The sequence below is a fragment of the Lagopus muta genome, chromosome Z, assembly GCF_023343835.1.
Source record: "Lagopus muta isolate bLagMut1 chromosome Z, bLagMut1 primary, whole genome shotgun sequence".
Classification (NCBI taxonomy): Eukaryota; Metazoa; Chordata; class Aves; order Galliformes; family Phasianidae; genus Lagopus; species Lagopus muta.
This window is the reverse complement of record NC_064472.1, coordinates 13,144,704-13,157,195: the sequence shown is the minus strand read 5'-3', so window position 1 is coordinate 13,157,195 and position 12,492 is coordinate 13,144,704. Positions and strand designations below refer to the sequence as shown.

At 35.4% G+C, this 12,492-nt stretch overlaps 1 protein-coding gene across 1 annotated transcript in view; it reads left to right on the top strand.

The window, feature by feature from the left end:
• Positions 1 to 12,127, top strand: part of RICTOR (RPTOR independent companion of MTOR complex 2) — an 84,246-nt gene extending 72,119 nt beyond the window's left edge. The window contains exons 32-38 of the mRNA XM_048930732.1: positions 3,623 to 3,800; positions 4,596 to 4,680; positions 6,038 to 6,271; positions 6,685 to 6,837; positions 7,530 to 7,653; positions 9,061 to 9,199; positions 9,377 to 12,127. Of these exons, the coding sequence (XP_048786689.1) occupies positions 3,623 to 3,800; positions 4,596 to 4,680; positions 6,038 to 6,271; positions 6,685 to 6,837; positions 7,530 to 7,653; positions 9,061 to 9,199; positions 9,377 to 9,451 (988 nt within the window). The 3' untranslated portion in view covers positions 9,452 to 12,127. The remainder of the gene's footprint in view (positions 1 to 3,622; positions 3,801 to 4,595; positions 4,681 to 6,037; positions 6,272 to 6,684; positions 6,838 to 7,529; positions 7,654 to 9,060; positions 9,200 to 9,376) is intronic.
• The last annotated feature ends 365 nt before the right edge of the window (positions 12,128 to 12,492 follow it).

The following is a 12,492-nucleotide window of genomic DNA, read 5'->3' as shown; positions in this document are numbered from 1 at the left end:
CTGTCATGATTTAAACGCAATTACATGACTTGTTTGAAGTTGCAGTTGCGTAACATTGCCTGTGCAGTCAGAGCTGTATTTCAGAAGATAATTTTCTTAATGTCACTTGGTAAGGTTTTAGGACAGCATGTCCTGCCAATACAACATACTCAAGTTCATTGTGACATTGAGGCCAGAGGTGAAATACTGTTGCCACTGATGTTAGTGTGCAGAACAGAGGAAAGATTTTACTCATTGGGCTTGTTTTTAGACTGCAATGTTATCTCCTTTGTTTTTGGATGATATTAGATGTTCTGAAAACGAATTGGTTATATAAGATATCTAACTCATAACATTGACACCGTTTCCAGCAGCTACAGTCAGTGCTTAACAACTTTCTGCTCCTCAAATTTTTGTCCTTTAAGATCTGTTTTAACTAATGGGTTGGATTTTCAAGTAATCATTGGAAGGAAAAATACACATTCTATCATTTACTTTTCCTAAACATCCTTTCTCACAGGAATGAAATGGGGGAAGTTACATTAGTCACCTCCTGATTGCACAGAATTGCAATTGCATTCCACACAACCAGCTGTGTGTATATAACTTCTGCTTGTTACTGTTAATTTTCGTCTTGATTAAGAATAATATTAATATGTTGATATTTTCAGAAGATTCTGCATAAATGTCATAGAAGGGTTTTGTTACCTTCGATCAGTTAAGTTAGAAGTAAACTGAGTATGATTCTGAGGATGATTCAGTAGTTAAGATGTGCCATCCTGGCAAACAGAAAGTGCTGTTCTTTGCTCTGTTACTGGTATCCTGTGTAAGATAGGAACAAGTCAGTGCAATATCAGTGGCTTAACAAATTCTGTTGTTGCTGTAGTCATGCTGCAACATTCCTTGCATTCATGCATTTGATCTGCAAAGTGAGCCTTGCTGAGGTGGACTTCCATCTTGAGACTCGGCATGTAATGTAATACTTAACAGTATTCCTAACATAGAACTGCAGTGATTGAAGTGCTCATCTAAGAAAGTTGAAAACTAGAGTGGCATATTATGAAAGGTTGTTGGATTGTCTTGGTTACTGATACAATTGATTAGAGAGGTTGGTCTATTCAATTTCTGCATATGTTACTGCTTCCAGTTAAATAAACTGTCCTGAACTGCTCTTTAAGTAAAATGGGAAGAGATATTCTGTCCTGTTTGTCTTCCAAGGCCAAGAAGCAGTCATTTGACTTTGGTGATCTTTTTAGCTGGTCAGTTCTGTCAAGAAGTCGACAAGCTTATTTCTTTAGCCTTGCAAAATAATGTATACAAATTTTCCACCTCAATCTTTAAAGACAAATAAGAAAAATTAAGGTGTTTATCTCAACTCCTGCTGTGCTCTCCTGCTAGTACCTACATGCACGATTTGCCAGGATAAGCAAAGGCAAATAATTACAGTTTATACTTTTTTGTAATTTTAAACTAAAAGCAATTATAGAACATTTTATTATGAAATAAAATCTGCAATTGTTAACTAATCTGGGTTTTCAAGTATGGCTTGAGACTTAGTGCAGTTCTGCCACTACTGTATTTAGCATTTGTAAGAATTCGTCAGTAGTTGTCAGTATAGCAAGAGTAGCGATGTCCTCATAGTCTTTCATTCACTTGGCCATTGCATAAACTTCACGTGATCAAAACACAATGGTTTGTTTTGATTTCAGTGTAAATTTGTTACAATCTTACAATCCTTAGCAGCTCAGTTGTCCACCTAAACAACAACAACAACCAAAGACCTACAACAATTACAGGAAATAATTTCCAGGACAGAAAGTCCGTTTCAAAAAATCAAATGTTCACGACACACTAGCTCCTGATGTGTAATAATCTGCAGCAATCTAAGAAAAACTGTTCCTGAGAAATGTGTGTCTTTTGATGTTCAGAGCACATTGTCACGCTTGAAGCTTCTTACTCTTGAAGCTCTTACCTCAAAAGTCTCTCCACCACTCTTGGCTATGTTTGAATGATAAATAGCATTGGGTTTTATTTTCATACCAGCTCTCCTGAGTCAAGCTGTGCTTGTGTGGACAATTTCTTGATCACTACACACAGTCTCTTTCAGTCTAATGTAGTAATGTATGTGTGTTAAATAAGGCATTGACTCTGGTGAACAAACACAGTTTTTCTGATTATGCTGTGATACCGTTACGGTGTTACACCATCAGGCAAATCAGCACCTCATGGATGCTCACTGACTGGAATGGGAAGAGAATCAAGTAAAAGTGCAAGAAGTTCAGGGAGCAGTTCATGCAGCAACTGTCACAAATATGAATGCTATCACTCCAAACATTCCCTCAGCCCTTTTTCCTTTTTCTTTCCTTCGGTTTTTATTGCTCAGCGTGACATTGTATGGTATGGAACATCTGTTTGCCTTATTTAGTCAGCTGTTCTGGTTCTGTTCCATTCCAGCACCCTGCATTGACCCAGCCCCTTGCTGGCAGGGCAGGGTGAGAAGCTGTCCTTGGCTCTACTCAGCAGCAACTGAAACATTGATGTTTTTATCAAATGTCCAAAGCACTTAACTCTACACAAGCCAAAACCATGGCAGCAATGTAATCCTTTTTACGGCTCTGCATAGTAATTGGCAGTTTTTTTAGTACTTGTATCTTCTTAACCTTTTCAGTTTTTTTTTTTACGTAAACCTAAATACGACTTTCTAGGTGTGGATTTTTTTTTTCCTTTAATTTCGTTTTGAGGAAGAACAGTGATGAAAGAATGAAGCAGTCTTGTCGTAGTAGATAAGCTCTTGTGCAGTTATTGTGGAATAGGAGGTTTTATTCCATTGTGTAGGCAATCTGCTTTTGCTTGATTTGAAGAAAGCATTTATAGGTTTATAATTTCAATTAAATGAAATAAAATAGAATTTTATAAATAAAATGAGAGGTGGCCAAATGAGATTTTCATCTTCAAGACTAATAGCAGCACTAGGGCATGTTCTCCAACCTCTGATCTCCCATCTCATTTTTCCAACCTATTTCTCTGTTCCTCAGATTGTTCGTCACAGTCAGCACTGCTCACTGTGCAGCTTCACATTTGTTCTTTGTATTCATCAGTTGAGCAAATTCTTCTTCCACATGAAGATGTCCTTGGAGTATAGGAAGTGTTCCATCTCTGGTTCCTAGCAGGTCCAGGCTTTGCATTTGCAGTAATCTGCCTGAGATTTGAGTTTGTGAATAATCATTATGTCTGTACATTTTGTGTACAGAATACTCAAATATGTACTCAAATATGAGACTTCTAGCAGTTTAAAAGCTGAAATCTGCACTGATTTGTGTCTGGGCTGTATATTTTCAGACTTAAGTTGAATAAAACTTGTGCTTTTATAGCATTGGCAGCCAATTAAGCAGAAGCTTTATCCAACTATTTTTCAAGTCCATATCCTAGGGCTTCGAAAGAGATCACAAATTTTTCCCTATGAACTGCAAAGCAAGGCACTGTGACAGTATGCAGAACAGAAACAAATATGTAGTTACAGGAGAAACAAGCTCTGGATTCTACAAAGGAAAAGTTAGGGTAGTCTTTGTGACTGCAGCCCTTCTTATTTGTAATGTGCAAGGATGACAGATTTACTAAGACTGCAATTTGTTTATTGTTACAGATTCATGAAAGCTTTAAGTTATGCTTCGTTAGATAAGGAAGATTTATTAAGTCCTATTAACCAAAACACACTTCAGCGTTCTTCCTCTGTTCGTTCCATGGTTTCTAATGCTACGTATGGAAGCTCTGATGATTACATTGGCCTTGCTCTCCCAGTGGATATCAATGAAATATTTCAGGTATGTATGTGATGCTATAAATGGGTTCATTTGCATTTCTTAATGAAAGGTAGTGAATTGTTACATTTGCATCAGAGCACAGTAGATCTACAGAAAGGAGGTAAACAGAATGTTGCACATCCAAGGAATGTATTATGGAAATATTCAAGACTGACTTGGATATCTGTGCCTGCAACCTGCTGTAGGGAAACTGCTTTGGTGGGGGATTGGACTTGATATGTAAAGGTCCTTTCCAACTCCTTTGATTCTGTGGTTGTCTCTGTGTCTTGCCAGTTTCCTTCTATCTGTTTAGTTAAAACACATTGCAGTGTAACATACTGATAACTCACATAGTTTAATAATCAGTTATGTAATTATCAGAAAGGATATGATCTACGTCAAAAAAAATCTGTGGCTTTCTTACCTTTAATTTACTTAGTCTTTGCATTTAAGACCTCCTTCCTTTATCAGAAATAACTAAAGCAAAGGCATGATCTCCTGTACTACTTTTCTGTTCTCCTTTGTGTGATTGCTTTGTTTTTCTTTTCTTCATGGTCTTTATGGTATATCTGTGCTGCTTCACTTCTTCTTGTTCATCTCTACATCTCACAGGCCATCACTATGTATTTTCCACTTAGTGATTTTTTTATAAGCCTTTGTAAGTGTTTATTCAGAATCTGTTTTCTTGCTTTCATTGGCTTGACTTTAGTACTCTTACTAGGTCTTTCTGTTGTAGTTACCTTCACAAAATCTGTTCTTCTTTGGGTATAAAATTGTTCAACTGTGCAAAATTTGATTGTTTCTGGAATGTTCCAGGTAAAAGAGACTCCATATTTCCAGAAGAAAACTACACCTCCATTTGATGACCATGGAGCAAGAGTTTTTGCACCTGAGGCAGGAGGTATATTTTTTCTCTTTTGTAACTTCCTGTTTTTGTTTTTATTTATGTTGGTTGGGTTTAATTGTTTGGGTTGGTTTTTTTGTCTATTTACAGAAAAGGTTATTATTAGTTGTTGAGCTTTGACAGCTATGTTCTGGATTTTAGGATAGTAGATGATTAATTCTTTTTTTTTTTTTGATCCACTACAAAGAAAGGTAGTGTAATTTCAGCATGAACTACATCCACCAGTTCATTGTAATGTGATGAACTAATGCTAGCTGTTGATGGGTTGTGATAGTGCATTTAAAAAAGAAAACTATTCAAGCTTACATATATGTGTGTGTGTGTATAAAAAATATATATATTTAAGCTAATGTTTATATATATAAAAATAATATTTATATATATATAAATGCTATGTGGAAATTTTACTCTTAACATATGAATTTATAGGAACTAATAAATGGAGTAGGTGTTTATTTCAGAAGTAAATTATGTCTTTCTGTGATGTTTCTGTAACAGTTGATCATTGGAGGTGATGGGACATGGTACAAAAGAATTGCCAGTGCTTTACAAATGCCTGACTTGTTCTGGAAAGCACTTTCAAGAGCAATTGCAAGTCTGTAGGGCATCAATATGTGGTGTTGGTTTTTTTTTGTTTGTTTTGTTTAGTTTCAGTAGGACAGTTCAAAACATAGATACTGGTTCCAGAGTAGTGTAGTATAGCTGTTGTCTTGTTTCTCAATTACTGGAACCTTGTTACAGGCACTTGAGGAGACAGATAAACACATCCTACTTGCTCCTTGTCTTTCATGATTGTAGTGTAATGTATAACTGATTTTCCTGAAGGAATGTTGCTGTGGTTTGCTAAGTTGCAGTATACTTGGTTTATAACTTACTTGTTGATATATTCTATCCAAGGAAGAGCTTTAAAGACTTTGTCCTTTTCCTTCAGTAAGTTTAGTTTCTTTATGTCGAGCAAGGTTCTTAAAATGGTTTCTATTTTCATTTGTGAATATACAACATATACTTTGGATATATTGTATTAATCTTGTCAGATGTTATGAAAATTTGTAACATATTGGTGTTAGGGTGTTAGTTTTCTCTATCGATGTACTTTTTGGAATTAACTGCATGCCTTGTGTATGTTTAGAGACTTAATTCAGTCCTTTGCATTACTGTGTTATGTTTGGTAAGCTGCGGCTAAAGCTTGATGTTTATTTCTAGAATTTTAACAGATTTTAGGAGTTTAAAATAATAAAATAAAAACTAAAAAATTATTAGATCCTCCCCTAGCTTTAGAATAAGAAATTTAATTAAAATTGTGTTGTATTAACTGATGGTCTTGTTGTACTGGTTTTTACCTGCTTATCTACAGGTCTTCCATCAGGCACTAGTGACTCTGTCAAAAGTCCTTTTCAGATGCTCCGACAGCAGATCAGTCTCACAGAAATAATGAATACCAGCCGTTCAGATGCCTCTCAGTTTTTAGAAAATACAGAGGATACTGGATTACAGGAGCACACAGATGAGAACTGCCTTTATTGTGTCTGCATTCAAATTTTGGGTTATCAGCCTAATAACAAAGTGAACTCTTCATATAATCGTACAGGTCTGTGTTCCTTATGGGGATGTGTGATAAAACTGAATGAGAATGCTGGATTTTATTCATTTTTAAGTCATGGGTCTTTAGTTTTTTTCTTATTGAAATTAATTCTTACTAATAAACTTCTTATGCAGTTAATGGTATTTCTGTGGACATTGGTATTCTCAATTTCTGGGGGCCTTAGTCTGACAAGTTGTTTGCATGCTTTTTAGATATCTCTAAAAGCTTTTTGAACATGTAAAAGATTTTAAAACATTTTGAATGTAATTTGTCCAAAATTCAGCATCCAATTTCCAACTTATTTTTTTATGCTGGCAGTTACCATACTAAGTGTGTTGGGGGATTGTATATTCAACATTGAAAAGAATCAGGTGACGAAAAACAGGAGTAACAAAGATGCAACATTTTGTTTCTGTCAGATTTCTCAGACATTCCATATACTGACTGGTGTGGGCAAACCATACACAATCACTTAGATGTGCATTCCTCCAAATTTTCTGGAATTTCAGGCTGTAGTGATGCAGTATCCCACGGTTCAGCCAGCAGCACCAAGAGTACAGAGCTTGTACTAGGTGAGTTCGAAAGCTTAGTATTATTAGAAGCTATAGCTCTTACAGTATTTTAAGTACTGTGGAATTTTTTTTTCGTACTGGAATGAAGTTATGTCTGTTATTTAAAATAAACCACTTTTGGATGACTTTATCAACAAGGTAGCTGCATTGTACATTATGATGTCAGATAGGAAAATGTACTTGAAAATTCTGCTTTGATTGTATGGAATTTTGCAGTTAAACATCTCTCCATCTTACATTGTGATCAGGTTGACTTTTTTGTTCTTTTTAACATAATGCTGTAGAAAAAAAGTAAAAGATCTTTAAAGGAAGTACAGATTTTCTTTAAAGAGAGACATTTCAGTTTTTTATTCACTTTCTATTTTGAATTAATGTAGCTTCTTAGTACTATCTCACCCAGCAGCATGCTTTAATAATAGATGCAGTGCTGCAGTTGAGGCTGTGTTTAGTTTCCAGTTTTTCCAGCTGTCTCTCCGTATTTTTGAAATGCTTGTATACCTTTAAAAAAAGCTTCCTGAAAAAATGTATATAAGTTTTAATGAGTATTCAGGAGCATTGAAAATATATATGGAAGTGTTTGTATGTGTGCGTGCATGTACGTGTATACGGAATTTCAGAACAGGCTTACGTGATGTAAAATTAGCACAATCAAAGTGCTAATTTGCTAATTGATTCATTTGTTTTTTTTTCAGGAGTAAAATCAATCCCAGATGATACGCCAGTGTGCAGAATACTTCTCCGGAAAGAGGTCTTACGTTTAGTAATCAATTTGAGTAGTTCGGTGGGAACTAAGGGCCATGAAACTGGACTCCTGACGTAAGTTAAATACACTTCAGATGTTTTATCAACATTCAGTTGTTTATATTCTGTTTATATTGTTTATGTCTGGTGAAATTTGATCTTATTTCTTAAGATAGCATCTTCTTAAAATAGCATTAAGCAAAAACTGTTGTGGTGGACTGGAGATAGCTGAACATTGTGTAAAGGCTAAGCAAAGAATTTACCTTCTAGTATTTTTTGCTCTGTTCTTGTCTTTCTCTTCGCATTCTTCTTCAAATCACTAATCCAACAGTATAGAACTACAGAATCATTATGGTTGGAAAAGGCCTCTATGATCATCCAATCCAGCCATCAGTCCATCGCTGCTGTGCACACTGAACTATGTCCCTAAGTACCATGTCTACATGCTTCTTGAATAGTGGCTTCACCACTTCCCTCAGCAGTCTCTTCCAGTGTATTACCACTCTTTGCAGAGAAGATTTTTTTCCTAGTGTCCAAGCTGAGCCTGCCCTGATGTATCTCATCCTGTCAGCAGTTACCGGGGAGAGCAGGATAATTCTCATCTTGCTGCAACCTCCTCTGAGCCTCCTGTTCTCCAGACTATAACAATCCCAATTTCCTCAGCCACTTCTCAAAAGATTTGTGCTCCAGACCAATCATCAGCTTCATTTCCCTTCCTCTGGACACAGTCCAGGCCTTGATGTCTGTCCTGTAGTGAGGAGCCCAGAACTGAACACAGCCTCATCAGTGCTGAGTACAGAGAGAATGATGTTTCACTGTATACTCATTTTGTCTTTAATCTTTAAAAAAAAAAAAAAAAAAAGATAATTGCTGTGTTTATTTTTTACAATCTGAGTTATGTAGTCAAAATGGCAAAATAACTAATTGAGAAACACAAATCTGCTTGACGGAAGAGTGCAATTACTGGTGTTAATTCATATTCAAAAGTCGTGGTAAAAATATAGAATATAAATACAGAGACTAAACACTGTGATAGAAACTAGGCTTCTGGACTGCTGATGTTGAAAACAGGCATGCAGCTGCTAAAAGAAAATTCGGTAGTGGTCATCCTATTTATAAGATATACATTATATTTTCTGTATTTACTTTTTTATAGCAATACTTGTGAATGCCTCTGCAGTTCTTTTTCAGTATCTGTTGTAGAGACTTGGTAATCTTATATATCAATTCTGAAAGGTGTATAGAATATTCTATTTCATCTTTTTAATGCAAGTTTCTTCCAGTTTTATAAGACATGATGCTGTCTGATCTGATTTTTCTTTGTCCATCAGATCCAGAATTTATAATACCTATTACTGAAGAGTTCTTGTTCATTAATTGTGAAACTCAAGATTTAATTGTACAGTTTTAAAGAACATTATGGAAACCTCTCAGTATTTGTAAAAACCTGTGTTTGTTTGTTTGTTTCTTGCTGTTAATCAGAATTAAGGAGAAGTATCCTCAAGCATTTGATGACATATGCCTGTATTCTGAGGTGTCCTACTTGTTAGCACATTGTACATTTCGACTCCCATCCAGAAGGTTCATTCAGGAGTTGTTTCAAGATGTACAGTTCTTACAGGTAAGAGGAAGGTTCAGATGGTTGGAAGGAACCAAAATGTGTGGGGTGTAGGTTTCATTACACTGAATAATAAATGCTTCCAGGTATTTTTATTAAAAACAATTTTGCAATGTCCTTTGCAATTCTTGTAAAATCTGTAATGACATTAATACTTCACCTGACTTCTTCTTCTTCCAGATGCATGAAGAGGCAGAGGCTATTTTAGCAACACCAACAAAGCAACCAGTAACTGATGTATCAGCTGAATCCTGACCTCTGTCTCACACAGTTAATTGCATACAGGCTTCCTGGAATTCTCGGACATCCTCCAATTGAGCGGATAATAAAGTTTGGAGCATCATCTTTTAGACTGTTCCAGAAGCTACTGGTACCTGAAGAACGAACTGAAAAACCTTTTCTTCCTCAACCAATTACTGCCCTAGTCTATGGAGTCCCTTGGGGATTTATTAAACATTATGTAGTTCTAATAATAGTAATTATCAGTATATGCAAGAGCCGAGCACTGAACACCTCCACAAGTTTTCATTTCATTTTTTACCTTAAATTAAAAAAAAAAAAAAAAAAAAAAAAAAGAACAACACACAGAGACACCTATGATTGACTTCTAATTCTGTTCTGGAGAAGCAGAATTATGCCTTGCTTTTTTTTTTTTTCTTCTTCTTTCTATTATAAAACCCCAGGAGTTGGATGAGGGTGCATTCCGTTGCCAGCAATGGGGAGCTGTGCTGTGATTGTGGACAGCAGGGGATAAATGTTAGACCTTTTCTGTTGATTTTTGTACTGTTTATAACACTACTTGGGGGGTTTGTAACTTCAGACAGAAAGAAAAGCCTCTGAATCTGAGGTTCCTTTAAGTTATTTTAATGTTACTGTAGTTGTAAGTCATTTTATTAGCAATCTCTCCATTTTCATTACATTTACATACATGTATCTTATCTGAACCATTTAAGGATTTTCACTACAGTTTGATTTAAAAATAGCAAATCATTTAAAGTTAAAATGCTGAAGTCAGATTGTTTTCCCTGAATGATATGCATGCGTTTGCAGTTTCTATGCTCATGCTCATATAGTGTGAATGTTGGTCTTATTCTTAACTAAAAACCTTTAACAGGCATGATTTGTATCAGATAAATGAATATTGTATAAACTAGACTTGAAGACATTTAATCATTGCTGCTTTTGTGAGAAGGCATATGAGCGGTTTTCCAAATTCCATGAGAACAGCCTTTTATAAAAACAAAGGTTTGATTGAGTTTTCAGTGGATGAGCGGTCAAGCATCAGACAGTGCTAATAATTGTAGTGAAAAGCCTTAAGTACCAAACTTTGAAGCAACAGAACTTAAAATTTTATATTGGTATTTGAGACTTGTGAAAGTTATGTGATACAGTGACTGTTAATGAGGAAAACACATGCCTCTATCAAACTGGTGAAGTTTCTAAAGTAAAAAGTGCAATCCTAATGGAGAAGGAAAATATAGGAGTCCCATCACTTTTATAATGCATCTAAAAAGTCAGAAGCCTTCATACAAGGGTAATATAAATATATGCAAATGTGTATATATACAGTAGCATGGCCACCTTTGTTAGAATGACTGTAATAGAAGGGGTTACCCTTTGATTTTGATATAGGTGAATAATTCAGCTGGACTGTACTAAGTAGAACGTATTTTTATCCATTCACTTTTACCATTTTTATAATTATCAGATTAATACTTAAGTGAAGATAAGTGAAATTTATAAGATAAGTGATACTCATAACCATATTCTTACTAGCTATGCTACTGGGGGTTTCAGTAAGTTGTCTCGTGAGCAGTAGAACATGAATCCTAATGACATTTTAAAATTTACTTGCTTTTATTGAAAACTTCATCTTGCTGCATAAGCACTGCTTTGCAGATATCACTTCACTGAGTTCTTATATGCACTGTGTACCATCAGGATCTCATAAAGCAGATCTGTAAGTTGCTGCTCATAGCCAAGTCTAGTTCCTAAGATTCTTCTCGTGAGTTCCCACTGAAAGAAGGGGCGAATCTTCAGATTCAAATACTTGGTAGTCAGTGACAGAAATAATGTATCAGTGTCAAGAAATGTTTTGAAATATTCTGAAAACATACCACACCAGTGATGGACTTCTCTGGTTGTAAGAAATCTTCTGTAAAACCAAAATGCCAACCACAGTAGACCAAATAGTGGTGTAAACTCCAAAGGAAGTAATGTAATTTTCCCAAAAATGGGGCTGGTGTATCTTACACAGTAGTTTCAAACACTACCTCAGTTAGGCTAGAGTACAAGAGATTTGTTTTAGCAACTAGATGGGGTTACATCAAACAACTCCATGTATTTTTTTTTTTTTTGAGTTAAAGCAAAATAAACAAGTTTTATCACCTGTATTTAAATAAAACACACGTGTTCATTTGTTACCAGCTTAATACATAGCACTTAAAGTAGAAAGCGCAATAGAAAGGCCTCTGATTATAGAAAAAGGTAAGCAAAGCAATGTCAGTATACTTTTGAAAGATTTAGAATCTTAAATTTCCTAATGTACTTGCTTGTAATGGGGATCCAAGACTACAGAAACTTGATGTCTGTATTATTGCTGCAAATTTAGTTAAAATGATTTTTTCTAAAAGTGTGTGTGTCAGTAGATTTCAACAAGTAAGCATAAAGGTTGTAAAGTCTGTACATAACATACATTTCTAGAATTAATTTACATTAAGCTCATACTAGTGTTTCGTTTTAATTGGCAAATGAAGGGATACTGATACCTAGTTATAAACTGTGAATTTCTAATTCTATCAGTTGCTTTTTTTTGTTTGTTTGTTTGTTTTAAATATCCCTTTTAAAGTTCTTATTTTGGGGCTTTATTTGCATCATGATAAAACTTCAAAAGAAAGCTGTGGTAAATTAAAAAAAAAAAAAAAAAAAAAAGGTGTGTCTATTAAACCTAATAAAGAATCCTTCTATTTTTCCTAGAAGGGGTAGGAAGGGAAGCTGACAGACCCACTCATGGTTGGAATACAGTCGAACAAATGGTAAAGCAGACAGCGCTCATTGACACAGGTTCAGTTTGCTGTGGCAGAGGAAACTCGTGACTGCTGAAGTGTGCTCACATGGGAAATACTCAGAACAGGTCTGAGGTGGAAGCCTTCGTGGGAGGGAGAGCCTGACTATGAAACCAGGGCAATGTAGCCTTCTAAATTATCTGACTCACTTTCTTGGTCATCTTTGGTAGCCAGTGAAAAGGGAGAGCCCTTTTCAAAGGGCAGAGATGTAATTCCAGGGCTCTGAGTTAT